Consider the following 19,283-nt stretch of genomic DNA (forward strand, 5'->3'; position numbering starts at 1 on the left):
CACAGTGAGCCAGAATTGTCAGTGCATTAGGACGTTCCTCATTTATCACTGAGGTCCAGGAAACCCCCTATAATATTATCAGAGCAACTACTAGTCACAGACTTCAGCATAGAGGCACAGTGGCAGACTGACTGGAGCACCGACAACTTGATGATTCATTAACCCATTTCTGATTCCGCACACAGATCGACTGGGTGTGAAAATCCTTACCAGCAGTGAAAAGCTCTCAACATGATTCAAACATCACACGGAGTCTGCCAGGACTTCTGTACAAATGCAGAAAATTTTCGAGCCCTCAGCATGACTGTGATGCTCTGTGTCAGACAATTTGGTGATATTGCAAGTGACAACAACATCAGAATGTACCTAGAACCAAAAACAGATCTGTACAAACTGAAGGATGCTGCAGTTTCCTGGATGGGTGACTTAAACCTTGATATGTAATGTTATGCTTGCTGCCCATGATCCTTAATCCAGTCAACTTTATTAGTGTAAAATTAGTGTTCCTTTCATGATTCTTTTTATTACGTATCTTATTTTAGTGTTCTCTTTATAGCTGATTTTTATGTTCGTTCAACTACTCATCTCAGTTATTGTTACTTGTGTTCGCTCCTCTCACAGACTATTTTTACTTACAATTTCACAGTCCGCTGCATAACACATTGTGCTGTTCATTTTACTACGTATTTTATGTCTATTTTATAACTAATGTACATAAAATTGGATGTACTTGTTGTTAGCTCCTCAGATAAAATAATTTAAATGTTCAGAGTGCCATATGTGCCTAAGTCTTTATTCCAAATGATAAATAAATAAATACATAAATAGCAAATAATTAACCACTGTGAAGGAACACTCCATAAAGGCTATTTCAAGGTCATCACGTGCACAATGTTGCAAATGTCTATACTTTCGTACCTTATGTCTGGTACACAATGTAGCACAATTTCATTGTCATCACTGAACAATGAAATATATTGAAGCATTATGAAACTACCACCATAACACAGGGTTGTAGTCCTCATACATGGGCCCACTAGTTCTAATCCCTCTGATCTCTGTGTTGCCGTCTGTCCGCAGGTGATGTCACTTTGGCATCACCACTGGTCCTTCCTGCATGGGAACAAGCTCCAGGGAATTAAGCCTCTCCCATCGTCTTGGACGACCTCCTGTTGCCCCTGTAATTGCAAGGAGATCATTTTAGCTAGGTTGCATATTGGGCACTGTCTTTTTAGTGATCCCCAATTTCTTAAGTGGTGCTCTCTCTCCACCATGTGCTCATTGACCTCAATCTCTGGCAGTGACAGACATCTGAGTTATTGGCCTTTTAGCGAATGACGTGTGGGCTGTCAATCACGTTTTATTTTTTAGCCATCATAACGGTAGGGTGAAGAACATTTAATCTTCAGTTAAGGACATCCCAGTTCAGGACCTCCATTTCTCTGTGACATATTTTATGGACCTTTCTCAGAGTCCCTAATTAGCTGTCTTTCCTTCCATTGATTGGGCTTAACATGTAGTCATTTTTAACTCCTTTTTTCCCTTATTGTTAGACAGTTCTGACGTGGGCACATGTCATCCTAGTTTTTGTGCTCTAAAATAAAACAAAACCATCCTAATATTGCCAGTTTACAAATTTATAGATATTTGTCATTGTTCCATTTAAACTGTAGTTTGTGTTTACATATACAATGTGACATTTTTAGTTAAATAGCCGGTCAAAAGTTTCCAAATGTGACAAGTAGATTTTCATGCTGACATACATTCTCTCACCAGTGGTATCATCCTGTCCTTTCCACAGTGTATATGGTCTCTTGTGTATCAGTTTCATGTAGTTTTCTTCATTTAGAGCAGTCTTTCATAATCTGTGTCATCAAACCACCTTCACTTACCACCTTCACTCTATGACAAAAAAGTAAATAGTTTAATATTACTACAAAAATAAAGTTAATATTCCTTCATAGTGCCTCACTGTGACTTTAAAGTCATGATTTTAGAGTGGTAAGATAACACATATGGCTGAAATAAAATTCTTGTTTTCTGCTTGTAACAAAACGTGTTTTGTTCACTTGGTCTTTTGTATGCACAGAGTACTTTTTGAATAATGAATGTTTTGTTTGTTTTACAGCATTGACAAGGTTCCAAAAGTCACATCCCCAGTACTAGTGATACACGGTACAGAAGACGAAGTCATAGACTTTTCACATGGCCTTGCTATTTACGAAAGATGTCCACGAGCAGTTGAACCTTTATGGGTTGATGTATGTATTCTCAGTACTGCTGGTTTTATGTAGTCTATCATATATTTATCTGAAAGTGTTACACAAAGAATTATTAATTACCCTCAAAATTCTTTCCCTACACCACATTAAGTGCATGTGCATGTACAGGCCATCAAAATTTTGAAAGAGTTGCAAAGTGGTTCCTGAATGTTTTAACAAAATAAAGAAATGTTCATTGGTATTTAAATGACGTGTGTGTGTGTGTGTGTGTGTGTGTGTGTGTGTGTGTGTCACACATTTACCTGTAAAGTATTCAGCTATAATTTTGACTTGAAATTGTAATTGTTTATAATTTATTTAATTCGTTATGAATATGAATTTGAGTGACCTTTTTAGCTAGAAATATTGTTACATTTACCATGAAGTCTTTGAAAATTAAAATTCGTGTTTTATATATTGAGACAGTAATTCAGTTTAGTTAGAAAGATTTGGTATTCAGATATTGACTTAGTACCAAAAATGTTTCTAGACACTGTGCATTATAGTAAATCAAATGGCAATTCTGCATTTTAGCTTCTATCAAGAAACAATGGAGGAGGAGTACTGACAAATTGAAATTTGTTTTGCATGCAGTTTTTCAGACACTTAAAGATGCCTGGCTACACTATACCTTCCAATTCTTCCCCAGTTCTTGCAATGCCATATAGTTTAAACTACTCCTTATATGCTTATTTCTTCAATATTATAAATCCTTTAATGTCTGAGAAATATGTCCAGGTAGGCAGTGAAGAAAAGTTTCTAGTATTGTATTTTTTCAAGAAGGGTGCATCACAGAACCTACCTCCGTCCCCCACGGGGGCTCGCCACTCTTTGACGGGTTCTTGCTTGGCTACCACAGGGCCCCAGCCTTTGCAGCATTATCTCCCTTCCATGCTGCATGTCTATCCTCTTGCTGTTCTTTTTTCTTGGGGAACATGTCTTGGCTGTTTATAGAAATGTAGTCTGCATTTTCGGTAGTCAGTATCTCCACTGTTCCTTTTTTCTTTCTTTGTTCACCTTCTCCTGTCTTTCATCTGCTTTGGCATTTGAGGTTCCTCTTCTTCTTCCTCCCTGTGCACTCCTGAAGGCCGGCCCTTGCATCTGACATTAAACAGATGACTGAGTAAAGCATAGTTCCCAGCTCCAGGTCGACAGGTAGGGTTTGCACCTACCCCCTGGTAAGGGCCAGGCCTAGGGAGGGGTGATTGCCTGAGCTGCTACCTTCCCAAATTGCCAGATGGTTCCTCTGTCAGGTGTTCAGGAGGTGTGACCTGAGGAGTGAACAATCACCTAAGGTGGGTGTGCCCCCTTCTGAAGGGGGTCCCAGGTGGAAGGAGCACACCATTGGAGACTCTGGCGAACATGGGGGTTTTCTCTCATTGAGCCAATCATCTTCACAGTCAGTGGCTACAAAACGTAAACGGAATGAGGCTAACGATTCGAAGACCCTCCCAGCTGCACCACGGTTCCTCGTGGTTTCACATACTAAAGATGGTCACTTCTTCGCTACGGTAAATCCGTTTGTTATTCAGAAAGATGTCAATGTAATTGCTGGCTCTGTGAAATCCTGCTCTCCTTTACGCACTGGCACTTTGCTTTTGGAGACTACTTCTGATTCTCAAGCACAACAACTGCTTGCAGCTTCGCTTCTCCATTGCTATCCAGTTCGTGTCGAAGCCCATGCTGAATTGTTTTCATGGTGTTATTTACAGTAGGCTGGAAGAGTGGTTCATCCATCAAAGATCAAAGCAGATTATGAAGTTATTACAGTTGGAGCGTATGTTCTGAACCTGATGTGCTGTTACCAGTGTTGTTATTATGACCGTACTCTAGAGTCCTGTTGACATCAACTGCAATGGTGGCCATGCTGTCACCTCCTAAAATTGTCCCATGTACCTCATTGAGCGGGCTGTCCAGGAGATCTTGGTGAAAGTGCCTCACCCAGTCGCTCCCAAGTTGTTGGCTAGCTGGAAACCGTGCGTTCTACCATCTGGCACCTGCAGTACTGTTTTTGCTACATCTCACTCGATGAAGGATATGGCCATGCAAGTTTGAGTCCTCAAATTTAGCACCATGGTTGGAAAATTGCCCAGTGTCATGACAGTGTCCCCATCTCCTCCTCCTCCACCTGTGCAACAAACCACCAAACTCTCGCCTCACGAAGTGAAGTCACCAGCTACACAACCGGCAGGCCGAAAGGACTACTCCTGTGAAGACTTCCTATGTCCCTCCAGTCAACCAATACCTGAGTCTTCTTCTGCTAACTGGAAAGGCTTGAAGAAGTCAAACAAAGGCAAAAAGTCTTCTGCTTCACTGACTTGAAGATACTGTGTCGTTGGTGCCCCAGACTCCGCAGGCTGACAGCAGAACAATGCTGACGCTTCAGTAGACCTCATGGAACTAGATCTTCCTGCCTCTGTGCCCTGTAGCAGAAAGTCTTCGAAGGCTGGCACTAGGCAGCTGCCAAGGTGACCTCCTTCACTTTTTCGTTGTCATGACTCTCTTCTAATGGAATGTTTGTGGCCTTAAATCCAACAAAGGGGATTTACGGCTGCTCTTAGAATCACAGCGTCCGCTTGTTCTCTACCTTCAGTTAACAAAATTGCATCCTCATGACTGCTTTGAGCTCTCGCATTTCTTCCCGGTTTGTTTTGACCTTCCCCAAGGTTGACATTCTGTCTCGGGGGAGTCGTGCTGCTCATACGGGGTGACATTCATTGCCAACTCATCTCCCTGACTACCCACCTTCAAGCTCTTGCAGTTCAGCTTTTCCTTCCTCACTTGACCTTTCCCCTTTGTATCGTTTACATTCCTCTGTCATACACTGTCACCAGAGCAGACTTTCCCCAGCTTGTTGGGCAGCTACCTCACCCCTTTTGGCTGCTCTGTGACTGTAATGTGCACCATCCCCTTAAGGGTTCTCCCCCTTCCGAGAGGCGCCCTCTGGGCTGACCACCTTAATCAACTTAACGTCGTTTGCCTTAACGCAGGTGCACCCACGTTCCTTTCAGACTCCACGCACACACATTCCCATTTGGAACCATCCGTCAGCACTGCCCAGCTGGCCAATCATCTCTATTGGTACATTCTCTCTGACACATACCCGAGCGACCATTTCCCATGTGCTATCCGTTTGCTGACTCCTACCCCACCTCTGTGGACACTCATACGGCAGCTTACTAAGGCCTACTGCAGGTTTTATTCCTCCCTGGCGACCTTCGACGAACACCATTTCCCAGAATATCTTACAGGGTCGTGCAGGGTAGCTGTGCGGTCTGAGGTGTCCTGTCACGGTTCGCAATATAATCTTACAAACATTATCCTTACCACCGCAGAATGTTCTGTTCCTCACATTACCTCTTTACTTAACTGTGTACTGGTCCCTTGGTGGACTAAGGCATACTGTGCCACATTTCAGTTCGCTCTCAGAAACATGCTCTCCGTGTTTTTAACTGTCGTTCTACAATGGGAAACTGCAGTCATTATAAACAGTTGGTGCACAGTGCGATACCCTTCTCTTCCCCGAATCATGAGTGCTACAATGCCACCTTTACTATGAGGGAGCTAGATCATGCTCTCAGTTCATCCCAATCCTCCACACCAGGGTCACACGGCATCCACATTCAGATATTGCAGCACCTTTCTCTGGGCAGACACTTTCTGCTTAATATGTACAACTGCATTTGGGTAGAGGGCACATTTTCCTGACACTAGTGTGAAGCTATTGTTATATCCATACCTAAGCCTAGTAAGGACAAATACCTTCCTTCTAGCTATTGCCCCATTTCTCTGGCATGCTGTTTGCAAGGTAATGGAATGTACGATTAATGCTCGGCTTGTATGGTAGCTCGAGTCTTGCAATTTACTAACCACTGCACGTTGTGCATTTCGAGCGCGGCATTCTGCAGTTGACCATCTCGTTACTTTGTCCACCCATGTCATGAATGGTTTTCTGTGGAAATCCCACACTGAGGCCATTTTTTTCAATTTGGAGAAAGCCTACGACACCAACTGGAGGACTGGTACCCCTCATGTACTCCCTATATGTTGGGCTTCATGGCTGCCTGCCCTGTTTCCTTCAAGAATTTTTATAAGACAGAGTTTTCAAGGTACTTGTGGGCTCTGCCTTGTTGGACACATTTATCCAAGAAAATGGTGTACCTCAGGGTTTTGTCTTGAGTGTTGTCCTCTTTGCTATCACCATTAACCCTATAACGGCCTGTCTCCTGCTGGGCATTTCCAGCTCCCTTTTCGTTGATGATTTTGCCATCTGTTGCATTTCTCCAAGGATGTCTCATTGAGCAGCATCTTCAGCGATGTTGCGATCATCTTTACTTATGGAGCATCGACAGTAGCTTTTGTTTTTCCATTGATAAAAACATTTTTATGAATTTCCTGTGGCGCAATTAGTTTCTCCCACCATCTTTACATCTCGGGCCTGTTGCTCTTCTGTTCATTGAAACAAAAAAATTCCTGGGGCTCATGCTCGATAGGAAACACTCTTGGTCCTCCCATGTGTCTTACTTGGCAGCTCGCTGTATGCAGTCCCTCAATGACCTATGTGTCCTCAATGGTACTTCCTGGGGTGAAGATCGAACCACCCTCCTCTATTTGAACTGGTCCATTGTCTGGTTGAAATTAGACTATGGGTGTCTTGTTTATGCATCCGAACGTCTGTGCCCTAAGGGACTCAGCATTGTTTTGCTGGGTACGGGCTTGGTGACCCCAGTATTCCTGAGTTGGGGACTGGTAAGTGCCGCCAATCCCGTCACCATAAGCTCTCAGCATGCTTCAGCGACCACTGCGTGGCGGTGGAACGTTGTGTGTCTCAGGGAACGGGGATCTTGGCTAGACTGCCCGGATCGTGAGGATGGGATAAACCACTATAAAAATCCCTCAGTCTCGAGGTGTGCTGCACGCTGAGGGGATGCATGGCTGTTGGGGTGGAGCAGTTGTTAGCGGGCAACCTCTGGGGAACCTGCCGCACCTCAGTTGTATAAGGCTTACTCCGGCGCGTGTGCTCTGCCTGAGTGGACCCTTATTTCCCTAGCTGCTCGTCGGACAAAGATGGGACCCTCGAAATCATCATCTTCTCCTCCCAGCGGGAAGGGTGTACTGCCTGGGAGTATTCACTCCCATTCATCCAAAAGAATGAGAGAGGCTAGTTCCCCTGATACTAAGAATACTTTGGACTGCAAGAATGGGGCTCATGGAGTCATGAATAATAAAATGTTTCTGGTGATAAAGAGGAAGGAGGGGACATTTGAAAAAGTGTCCTCCTTTTATATCCATAAGGATTTGGAAGTCCTTGCAGGAACATTAAAATCTATAAAACAATTGCATAATCGCTCGTTGTTGGTCGAAACTAACTGACAAAGCAGGCAGACCTTAAGAATTTGCAGAAACTGGGTGACTATATCATTGTTGAGATGCACACCTCTCTCAACTCCAATAAGGAGATATCATGGACATGTACATAGCAGAACTGAAGCAAGAATGGGCATCCCAGGGAATAGTCGATATGGAGCAACAGACGTGCAAGAATCGCGGAGTAACTGAAAAGACTACCTCTTTCATTGTCACATTCAATTCTCTGACACCACCTGAACATCTTATGGCAGGGTTCGTTCGACTTAAAGTTCAACCTAACATTCCAAACCCTGTGTGGCGCTAGAAATTCCATCATTTTGGCCATACAGCCATGAGTTGTGGATATGAAGCAATCTGCTGGAACTGCGGAAAAGCCGCTCATGATGCTGGGACTGACTGCCCGTCTCCGTGATCTGCGTGAACTGCTCAGGGAACCACCCAGTCTGGAGTCGAGACTGCCCTGTTTTTGCTGAAGGAAGCAAAAGACAGGAGATAAGTGACCAAGCAGATCCTCTATGACGAAGACAAAAAAAGAGTATAAGGCGACGAAACCCCGTCTTTACCACCTTGTATTCTCCCATGGTGCAGAAACCTGTTCCCAAGGCGGACGCTTCGACACATGGTGCCTAGTGTGCATATATCCAGCATGAGCACCTGTACTTGCATGTATACATGACAAGGGAAAAAGAGTAAGAACAAAGCAATCCAGGCAGCTGTACCAAGAAAGACCAACAACAGTTCCACAGCGAGCATCCAGAAGGTGCAAGATAAGCACACCCCCTTTGCCCCGCATCATCGAAGGGACAGGGTGCAGGGAAAGGCTCGTGACGTTTGGGTCAAAAGCTGTTCCGAGCACCATCAGATGTCATTCTTTCCCATCTGACTGATGAGGAGGCTATCATGGAGTTAGATGCCTTGGTTCGAGGCATCCCTTCCACTCCCCCTTGCTCTTAAAGTGCTTCACCTCTCCAGTACAAAGATAGGGGTAAATTAAAACCGCGCCAATGACATGGCGTCCATACTCTTTAATGGGTTCAGGACTCGTGTGGAGGAACTGAAACTCCTCGCACAGGCACGTCCCTTGTGCTTTTGTTTACAAGAAATGCCTTTAAAAATATAGATGTCCCTGTGCTACAGGGATATATGGTATACCATAAGGATGACCTATCGGGAGGAAAGGGCCAAGGGAGGTGTCACAAAGTTTGTCACTAATGGGCACCACTCCTCTGCTCTCCCCTTGGCTACTGACGTGCAAGCACTTGCAGTTCACATTTGTGTGTGTTGCAGGATCACTGTTCGCTCAGTCTGTTTACCTCCGAAAGATGCACTAGACTCTGAGGGTCTCGTGGATCTTATTGCGCAACATCATCAAGAGGCTTAGCCACAGTTCTTTGGGAGTGGACAGGGCACCTCTCCTTCGGTTTTATCGGGCTTTTGTGCGTTGGCGGCTGGACTATGGTTGCGCGGTGTATGGGTCAGCAAAGCTCTCTTACTTTTGGTTCATTGACACTGTCCGTCATGAGAGGATTCAGTTGGCCATGGGTGCTTATCAGACCAGTCCCATACCAAGCATCTGTGCTGAGGTGGGGAACCGCCAATTACCAACAGACACCAGCTCTTCATGGTATGACAGGCACATAAGTTCCTTGCAACTCCCAACTTCACTCACACACCATACTGTTGCTCGTCCACCTGTGGAACGCCTTTTTTCCAACTGTCTACAAGCTGCGAAGCCATTTGGGATCTTCGTGCAGCGTGTGCTAGAGTTGCTAGGTGTGGAGCCCATACAACCCCAAATCCAGGGTTTTTACCGTCTGCCGTCCTGGTGACTGGAGAGACCCAGAGTGATTTTAGATTTGGTGTGGTACAAGAGATATAGCACTCCTGCTTGCGATTTTAATGCGATGTTCTCTGATTTTTTTGTGTGAGTACTGCGAACATGTAGTTGTTTTTACTGATGGGTCTAACTAGAATGACTTTGTTGGTTGCTCTGTCATTTTCCTGGATCGTGTCCTGAAGGTCAAACTGCCTCCAGAATTTACCATCTTCAGTGCACAATTTTATATGATCTTGTGAGCACTGGAGCAGATGAGACATTCTTCTGGTGTTAGATTTTTCGTCTGCTCATTCTCTGAGCACCCTTTACTCTCGCCAACGTTCGTACCCAGCAGATACAGTAACTCAGAATATCCAGGATGCCCTCCTCCAACTACAACGACTGGGGAAGCAAGTGTCTTTCTGCTGGGTACCTGGGCACATTGGAATTGCAGGGAATGGAAGGGCAGATCAAGCAGCCAAGGAGGCCTGTCGTGATCCTCCGGTATTTCGGTGTGCTGTCCCTCTGCATGCTATCACCTTGCTGTTAAGGTACACAATCATGTGTCGATGGGAAGACGAGTGGCTGCAGTGACCGACAACAAGCTCTGTGTCATCAAGCTCACAACTCTGCTGTGGAGAACTTCCTTCCAGCCACGTCAGCGGAACGAGGTCATTCTTATTTGTCTTCGCATAGGCCACAGCCCTATGGCACGGGTTTTCTTACTCCAGCAAAAGGACCCTCCATTGTGTGGTGTTTGTGACGTGCAGACCAGTGTGCCACATTTTATTAAACTGTATTTTATTTGCCAATTAGCGGACTGTGGCAGTTTTGCCAGCGGATTTTCTCGTCTAATTTATGTAAGATTAAACAATGTGGTTAGGGTTTTAAAGTTTCATGAGTTGTCCAACGTTTTTAACAAGATTTTGGGGGGATGTTCTTAGTGTGACAAAGGGTAGCTGGCTCACCGTAGTTTTTTGTAAGTGGTCAGCCAGGCACATTTCCCGGCATTTTTCTTTTAGTTCACCTGTGTTTTGTTTTCTCTGTGTTTACATTCTTAATTATCTCTCTTCCCTCCTAACTGGTTTTAGTGCATGTGAGAAAGTATGTGATACAGAGTGACTGTGTGGAATTTAGTGTGCAAGCGTGTACAACACTTTTAGTCCATCTCCACAAACATTTGTTTTTGTAAGTGTAAAGGGTGCTGATGACCTCACCATTGGGCACCTATCTCTCTCTCTCTCTCTCTCTCTCTCTCTCTCTCTCTCACTCACACACACACACACACACACACACACACACACACACACACACATTCTCTCTCTCTCTCTCTCTCTCTCTCTCTCTCTCTCTCTCATGTCTGTCCTTCTTATGCAGTCTCAATACTATCCACAATCATATACTATCCGTTGCTCAGTATTTACAGCAGAGCTCTTTGTCCTTTATCGGGTCACGCAGTATATCCGGTGACACAGGCTTTCATTTGTGTCGTCTGCTCATACGCTCTCTCTGTGTGCTGTACACCATCCATCCCTTAGTGCAATGGGTCCATGGAAGCTGTCACTTGTTCACTCTTGATGGAGCCACTGTCATGTTTATGTGGGTTCCTGGTCACGATCTGACAGGAAATGAGGCCACTGACATTGCTGCCAAGGCTGCAGTCCTTGTACCTCAGCCTGCGGCATCACCACTGTTCCTCTCTTTATGGGAACAAGCTCCAGTTTATTAAGCCTCTCCCAGTGGCTTGGGTGACCTCCCTTTGGCACTCTTGCCATGAGATCATTTTAACTATGTTGCATGTTGGGCATTGTCTCTGTAGCCATTGCCATTTGTTAAAGTCATTCTCCTCCATCACTTTATGCACACTGCGCCCAACTTTGGGCTGTCCGCCATTTCCTGATGGAATGCCCTTTTTTCAACCTCTCAAGTTCCCGTTTGTGTTTCCCATCTGAATTATTGGCTGTTTTAACCAGCAATGTGTGGGCTGTTGGCTGTGTTTTACTTTTTATCCATCATAGAAACATGGCAAAGGACATTAAATTTTTAGTTATGGACCTCCATTTCTCTATGGCGTATTTGATAGATCTTTCTTAAAGTCCCGGTTTTTAGCTGTCTTCTCTTCCGTCAACTGGGATTGACGTGTAGTTGTTTTTAACTCCTCTCTTGGTCTTCGTGTTCTACAGTTTTGACATGGGGGCTTATGCACCCTAAAACAAAACAACCCTACTGCCCAGCATTTACTAGCCACTTTAACAACAGTATGCTAGTATTAAGTTATTTCTTGCCTCCTGATAGCTTTTATCTTGTAATCAAATTCATTGGATGGGAATTTCTCATGAAAAGTAAAGAGTGTAAAACCCTCGTCATGATTCTCCACCTCCCCCCTCCCCCCCCCCTTCTTTTAATAGACTCACTTTTTTTTTCCTCCTCTCTCTTCCCCAGTATACAAGGCTTTTATAAATGATTCATTTGTCTTTTGAGTTCTATATTTTCTTAAGTATTGCATGTAAAAATGTGATTGATGCACTAACAGAACTGTAAACTCATAGTGATTGTGTTGGATCCAGCAGTTGGCATAAAGAGTGCAGTGCCTTGAGGAAATGGCAAAAAAGCAAGAAGAGTCTTTGTTTGTTGGAATATGCGCGATACTTATCTATTATTGCATTTTTCGGAGAGGTTAACAGCCACAAAGTGAGTTTGTGTGGTACTGAACATCCTCATTTGTGGCGCAGAAATGGGATTCACCAAAGGTTAATATTTTCTGCACTCTTTCACAGATGACTCTTTAATCATTCTTGCTGTTTCTTCCAAATACTTCGTGATTTCTGAGATTGTAGCTACAGTGGGACCTGAAAACACAGCTGCCCCCCCCCCCCCCCCCCCCCCCCCCAAAAGGCAGATTTAGCATCTATATTGATGTGAGAATGTGACAGTATTACTTCATCTCTTGTTTCTAAACATGTCAGTTCACTGCTCTCATTGCCTGCATAGAACCAGCAGCCGACAAATGATCTCTTGTTCCCATCGTACCTTATGGTGAGTACGAACAACGTTGCTGCACAAAACATGTAAGTATGTCGTTGACTCCTTCAACCCTTCCAAATTCTTGAAAATGTATTCTGTGCATGACCTCAGTTGCTACAGCCATCATCTGTAAATGTAACACAACCCCCCCCCCCCCCTCCCCCCATATTAATCTATTACATAACAGAAATGTTGACCTCTGCAGCATTTGTTTTAATTGTGAATGTAAAATGTACTTTGTCTTGTTACCAGGTAAATATGGTATATAAACCAGAGTTGGGGTCTCTCTCTCTCTCTCTCTCTCTCTCTCTCTCTCTCTCTCTCTCTCTCTCTCTCTCTCTCTTTCTCGCACACACACACTCACTCACTCACTCACTTACTGTTGGGTCCCACTCAAGCTGGGTTGTGAGTGATGCCTTGTGAAGGTAAGTAATGGCCTCCAGCCATTCTGTCTGGTGTATTCTTATTTCTCTGACATTTCTGAATGTACTGTTTCGAAACTTCCTCACATGCAGCTGTTCGCTGGACTAAAACTCAAACCTGCAACCTTGCCTTTCCTGGGCAATGTAGCTGCTGGATAGGTCAGTCAGTAAGAGCACTGCCTACATAAAGCAACGTTCTGAGTTCGCGTCCCAATCTGGACACTATTTAATCTGCTATAATGAGTGGTCATAATAAAAAGAAGTAGTAGAAAATGTAGTTTGATGTTCAGAATCAGCTGTGAAACTTAAAATTATTTCATTGTGACATTTATTGATAATGACTGTATAACACAAAACTAAACCACTGTACCTGGCATCCTGTATTGTGAAATCGGCCAGCAAAGCCTTAGTCCATCATACTATGTACTGCTGTTCCATGAGAGAAATATGCTGGTGGAAACACTCACAGTGCTCTTCACTGAATGCACCAAAGGCCTCTGGGAACATGTCGAGGTTGAGTAAAGAAAGTGTGTCTTCAAGGTCAAGTTGCAGCATGAATGAGTTCATTCACAAGGTCCCTTGAATTTCAGCTCACCTGTTCCCAAGAACAGTGTTGTCAGACATTGAAAACAATGCCCACATGCACCTAACCAGTTAATATTTTTCCTACTCATGTGCATTAACTTAATTTTTCTACGTTAAGAGCCAGCTGCCATTCATCCCACCAACTAGAAATTTTGTGTAAGTCTTCTTGTACCAATCTACAGTCACTTATCTTCAACACCTTTCTGTCACCACCAACTAGTATTGCATGAGCTGGGTATTATGCACAACTGACCATGAATTTTTTGAATGACTCTAGAACTGTCACAGAGGAGTTGGGTGGTCGGTAAAAACATCCCCTCCTGTGTTGTCTAATCCATCTTTCCGATAAACATCCCAAGACTTGCTAAATACCTTAGAGCTAAGGATTTTAGCCAGCTCTGTCCCAAGAATAATTTGAGGTTGTCCGTCTCCCCGCCCGAGCCAGCGCTCTGTCCGTCTCCCCGCCCGAGCCAGCGCTCTGTCCGTCTCCCCGCCCGAGCCAGCGCTCTGTCCGTCTCCCCGCCCGAGCCAGCGCTCTGTCCGTCTCCCCGCCCGAGCCAGCGCTCTGTCCGTCTCCCCGCCCGAGCCAGCGCTCTGTCCGTCTCCCCGCCCGAGCCAGCTCTCTGTCCGTCTCCCCGCCCGAGCCAGCTCTCTGTCCGTCTCCCCGCCCGAGCCAGCTCTCTGTCCGTCTCCCCGCCCAAGCCAGCTCTCTGTCCGTCTACTTATCTCTCTTAGGTCCCTTTCTGTGTCCATCTGCTTGTACCCACTCTCTGTGCCCATGTCCTCTTCCCCTCCTCTCTGCCCATCATGTCCTTGCCCTCTATCTGTGTCCATGTTATTATTCCTACTCTCTATGTCTGCACGCTGCCCCCCCCCCCTCCTCCCACCTCTTCACACCATCGCCCCCACCCCAATAGGAGGCTGCTGGTTTTCACTCCACAGTACTTCTTTCCATAAAGTAAGTAGTGTATAACAAGTTCGGTCAAAATCAATCCAAGGGTTTTAGAATGAGTTTTTTACTGAAGGCTTCACCAGAGTACGCACAAGTCACACACATTTCAGTTAATTTTAAAAATTTTTACACGCATTGCACCTGTATCTGTAGCTAATGTAACTTGCAGTTTTGTTTTCATGCAGCTCAGTCTTTATGACATCGTAGCTCTTTAATTATGTGTCATACAGTGGTATAATTTTGCAGGTACAGCCAGTGGTATATGTAGATACTGTCTGTAAAATGCATTGTGAATAGAGCTAGTAGTAAAGAAATAATAAATTGAAATGTCATGCATAATGCGGCAAGTTTTTATGCATCACAGTGTTTACAACGTCATACTTCCTGAACTATGTCACATACTATGATATATTTTTGCAGGGACATTTGTGGTGTAGGTGAATGCTGTCCACAAAATGTGCCGTGAGTCAAGTTAGTAGTAAAGAAGCAATAAATTAAAATATCCAGCAAGATGTGGCAGTTTTTCACGAATCTCAGTGTGTATGGTGTCACATCTCCTGAACTATGAGTCATAGAGTGATATAATTTTGTAGGTACATTCAGTAATATAGGTGAACATTGTCTGCGAAATGTGTCATGTATGCTGTTAGTAGTAAAGTCATAATAAATTAGAATGTCATGCATGATGCGGCAGTTTCTCATGGATATCCAGGTTTACGTCATATCACCTGAACTGTGTGTTATACAATGATGCAATTTTGTAGGTACATTTAGTGGTATATGTGGTATTTGTTGTGATTTGAATTAGTGGCAGAGAAATAATAATTTTAAATATCACGCATGATGCAGCAGTTTCACTTTATTAAAAGTGAAAATGTAGTAAGTGATCAACTTTTTCCCTTTGATCATTTTATGGTGGTTGTCACTGAGAAAAAGTTTCGTAAAGGCTTGAAATTACATGTAAAGTTCGTTGGAAGTTGCTATGTGCTCTCATTATCAAATACTGGGTGAATGAATGAAATTTGCAAATTCAAGCATTGTACGCTACACTACTTTTCACTCCCACCCCTGCCCCTTTTATAGGTATATGGTTCTTATCCAAAAGTGTTTCCTTCCACACAGCTAGTGATGTGTGCACAAAGTTTGAAATCAGTTAGGTGGTTTAGAAAGAGATATGGAACATAACATATGTACATACATCCTTACTTACATATGGAAAATCCAGAATGGAATGTAGCAATATAATGAAAAAGATAGTCCCTATTCACCATATAGTGGAGACGCTGAGTCACAGAGAGGCACAACAAAAGCACGGCAACGCCCCCTGTGCTTGTGTTTACAGGAAACGCATTTAAAACCATCTGATGCTCCTGTACTAAGGGGCTATACGTCATATCGCAAAGATGACCTGACTGGAGAAAGGGCCAAAGGCGGAGTCGCTGTGTTTGTCAATAATGACCACCACTCCTCTGCCCTCCCCCTGGATACTGACCTGCAAGCAGTTGCAGTTGAAATTCATTCACCTCGGAGGCTTACCGTTTGCTCCCTTTATATACCCCCTCTTGATGCAATGACCTTAGACGCTCTCACAGATCTTATCGACCAACTCCCCCGCCCATTTCTTCTCCTGGGAGACTTCAATGCCCATCATGTCCTGTGGGGCCCCACTTCTCTTTGCACTCGAGGACGAATTTTGGAGAGCCTCCTAACATCTCAAGTGTTGTGCATCCTCACCACAGGTACTCCGACTCATTTCTCTACTGCTACAGGGTCATTCTCAGCCATTGACCTATCTTTCTGCTCTCCAACCCTCACCGACTCTGTTCACTGGGAGTTCATTGACGACCTTCATTCCAGCGATCACTTCCCTATCCGCATTCATCTCCTGGATGGTGTATTGCTGGAGCCGCGGCCACCATCGTGGATGATTGGCAGGGCTAACTGGCCACTGTTCACTCGGTTGGCTGTCTTTGACCGTCACAATAACGTACAGGAATGGGTGGATCACATCACGCTTGTGGTCCATCATGCTGCTGACCTGTCCATACCACAGTCTTCTGGCCCTCCTAAGCGGCGCCTTGTGCCTTGGTGGACGGAAGAGTGCCGTTCAGCCATCCGGGACAGGCATGCGGCTCTTCGCCGATTTAAATGCCGCCCAACAGCGGTCAATCTTACCGCCTTTCGAATCGCGAGAGCCAGGGCACGCCGTGTCATTAAAGAGAGCAAGAAAAGGTCATGGCAGGTGTTCCTGGACTCCATCAACCGTTCCACTTGTTCCACAAGAGTATGGGAAGCCATCCGGAGGATTTCCGGTAAACATAGCCGTTTACCGATAGCTGCTGTCCTGAACCAGAGATGCCTCCAAACGACACCCAGAGCCATTGCTCAGACGCTGGCAGAGCATTTTGCACAAAGTACTGCCACTGCAAATCAGGATCCAGCATTTCGTCGCTACCGTGCGACTGTCGAAAGAGCGACCTTGGACTTTCGGTCGAACAGTTCTGAAGCCTACAATTCCCCTTTCTCCATGTGGGAACTTGAATCGGCACTTACTGAGACTTCTGACACTGCACCAGGTTACGACCGCATCCGGTACTCCATGCTTCGACATCTGCCAGCGGCATCAAAGGAAATCCTCCTCGAATGTTTTAATCTCATATGGCAGACAGGAGTGTTCCCCACCTCGTGGAGGGAGGCAATTCTCATCCCTCTCCTCAAACCAGGAAAGGACCGCACATGTCCCGGTAGTTATCGTAGTATCGCCTTGACAAGCTGTGTCGGAAAGACCCTGGAACGGATGGTTAACCGGCGTCTGGTCTGGCTGTTAGAGACAGACAGCTCCTTAGCCGCTTTCAGTGAGGATTCCGAAAATTTCGGTCCACGGTCGACAACCTGACCCTCCTAGAGGTGGCTATTCAGCAGGCTTTTCTCCGTCAGTATCACTGTATCGGTATCTTCTTTGATATCAGTAAGGCATATGATACTACTTGGAGACACTGTATTCTTGCACAAATGCATCAATGGGGCTTTCGTGGCCGCCTCCCGATTTTCATTCGGTCTTTCCTGTCTCAGCGGTTTTTTCGGACCTGCGTTGGTAACACACTGTCTGATCGCTTTGAGCAAGAGAACGGTGTCCCCCAGGGCAGTGTTTTAAGCGTTACCCTCTTTGCCATAGCCATCAACAGTATAACGTCTACAGTGAGGAGTCCAGTACAGTGCTCCTTATTTGTCGACGACTTTGCTGTTTTCTGTTCCTCCTCCAGTGTTGCAACCGTGAGCCGTCAGTTGCAGCTAACAGTGCGGCGGTTAGAGGAGTGGGCTGCAAAGACAGGTTTTCGGTTTTCTGCCGAAAAGTGTGTTTGTGTTCATTTTAATCGTTCTCGTCATCTTTTTACTTTGCCTGCCTTGCATATGGGGGATACTGTCCTACGTTTTAGAGACACAGTGCGGTTTCTGGGCCTAATTTTTGACTCCAGGTTGTCATGGCTGCCACACTTACGTGACTTGAAAGCCAGAACGCTGAAGGCACTGAGCATCCTCAAGTGCCTCAGCCACAGGTCTTGGGGCGCGGACAGGGCGCGTCTCCTTCAGTTTATGGAGCTTTTGTGCGTTCACAGCTGGACTATGGGTGCACAGTATATGGGTCAGCGAGGCCATCTTATTTGCGGATCCTTGACGCTGTTCACCATGCTGGGATCCGACTGGCCACGGGTGCTTATCGGACCAGTCCCGTACCCAGCCTCTGTGCTGAGGCTGGCGAACCGCCACTTACCATCCGGCGGCAGCTCCTACTGGTGCGACAGGCTTGTAAGTTTCTTGCAGCTCCCAGCTCGCCTGCTCACCGTCTTGTTGCCCATCCACCTCTGGACCGCCTTTTTTCCCGCCGTCCCCGGGCTACGTTGCCATTTGGGATCCGTGTGCAACGTGTACTAGAGTCCCTCGGTGTGGAGTCTGTACAACCCCAAATCCAAGGTTTTAACCGCCTGCGACCCTGGTTACTGAAGAGGCCCAGAGTGATTTTAGATTTATTGCAGTACAAGAGAGATTGCACTCCTGCCACAGTTTTTAATGCAGCATTTTCTGCCATTTTATCTGAGCACCACGACTATGTAGCTGTTTTTACGGATGGGTCGAAACAAGGGGATTCCGTTGGTTGCTCAGTTGTTTTTCCATATCGTGTCCTCAAAGTCCGACTGCCTCAGACTTTTACTGTCTTTGATGCAGAATTGTCTGCGATCTTGCGGGCACTGGAGCAGATGAAACGTTCTTCCTCTCCTAAATTTCTTGTCTGTTCCGATTCACTCAGTGCCCTTCACTCATTGCAACGTTTGTATCCGGCAGACAAAATTGTCCAGACCATCCAGGATGCCCTCCTCCGACTACAGCGACTGGGGAAGGTTGTAGCTTTTTGCTGGGTTCCGGGGCATGTCGGCATTGCTGGGAATGAAAGGGCAGATCTCGCAGCCAAGGAGGCGTGTCTCGATCCACAAGTATCTCAGTGTACTATCCCCTTGCACGCACTCACCTCGCTGTTGAGCTCACGGGTCATGTGTCGGTGGGAGGATGAGTGGCTGGAAGTGACTGACAATAAGCTCCGTATAGTCAAGCCCACAACGCGTGTGTGGTGTACTTCCTTTCAGCCCCATCGACGGGACGAGGATCTCCTCACTCGGCTTCGAATAGGCCACAGCCCTATGACGCATGGCTTCCTTCTCCGGCGAGAGGACCCTCCAATGTGTGGTGCTTGTGGCGTCCAGGTCACTGTGCGCCACGTTTTATTGGATTGCGTTTTATTTTCTGACCAGCGGGTCACGGCTGACTTGCCAGCGGACCTGCCATCTCTTTTAGGCAAC

The 19,283-nt window shown here is 45.6% G+C and overlaps 1 protein-coding gene across 1 annotated transcript in view; it reads left to right on the forward strand.

Moving 5' to 3' along the window:
- The window catches only part of LOC124612754 (alpha/beta hydrolase domain-containing protein 17B), a 181,730-nt gene that overhangs the window by 126,823 nt on the left and 35,624 nt on the right, over window positions 1-19,283 (forward strand). The window contains exon 3 of the mRNA XM_047141146.1: window positions 2,129-2,261. Within this exon, the coding sequence (XP_046997102.1) occupies window positions 2,129-2,261 (133 nt within the window). The remainder of the gene's footprint in view (window positions 1-2,128; window positions 2,262-19,283) is intronic.

This window comes from Schistocerca americana, chromosome 4, assembly GCF_021461395.2.
Source record: "Schistocerca americana isolate TAMUIC-IGC-003095 chromosome 4, iqSchAmer2.1, whole genome shotgun sequence".
Lineage (NCBI taxonomy): Eukaryota > Metazoa > Arthropoda > Insecta > Orthoptera > Acrididae > Schistocerca > Schistocerca americana.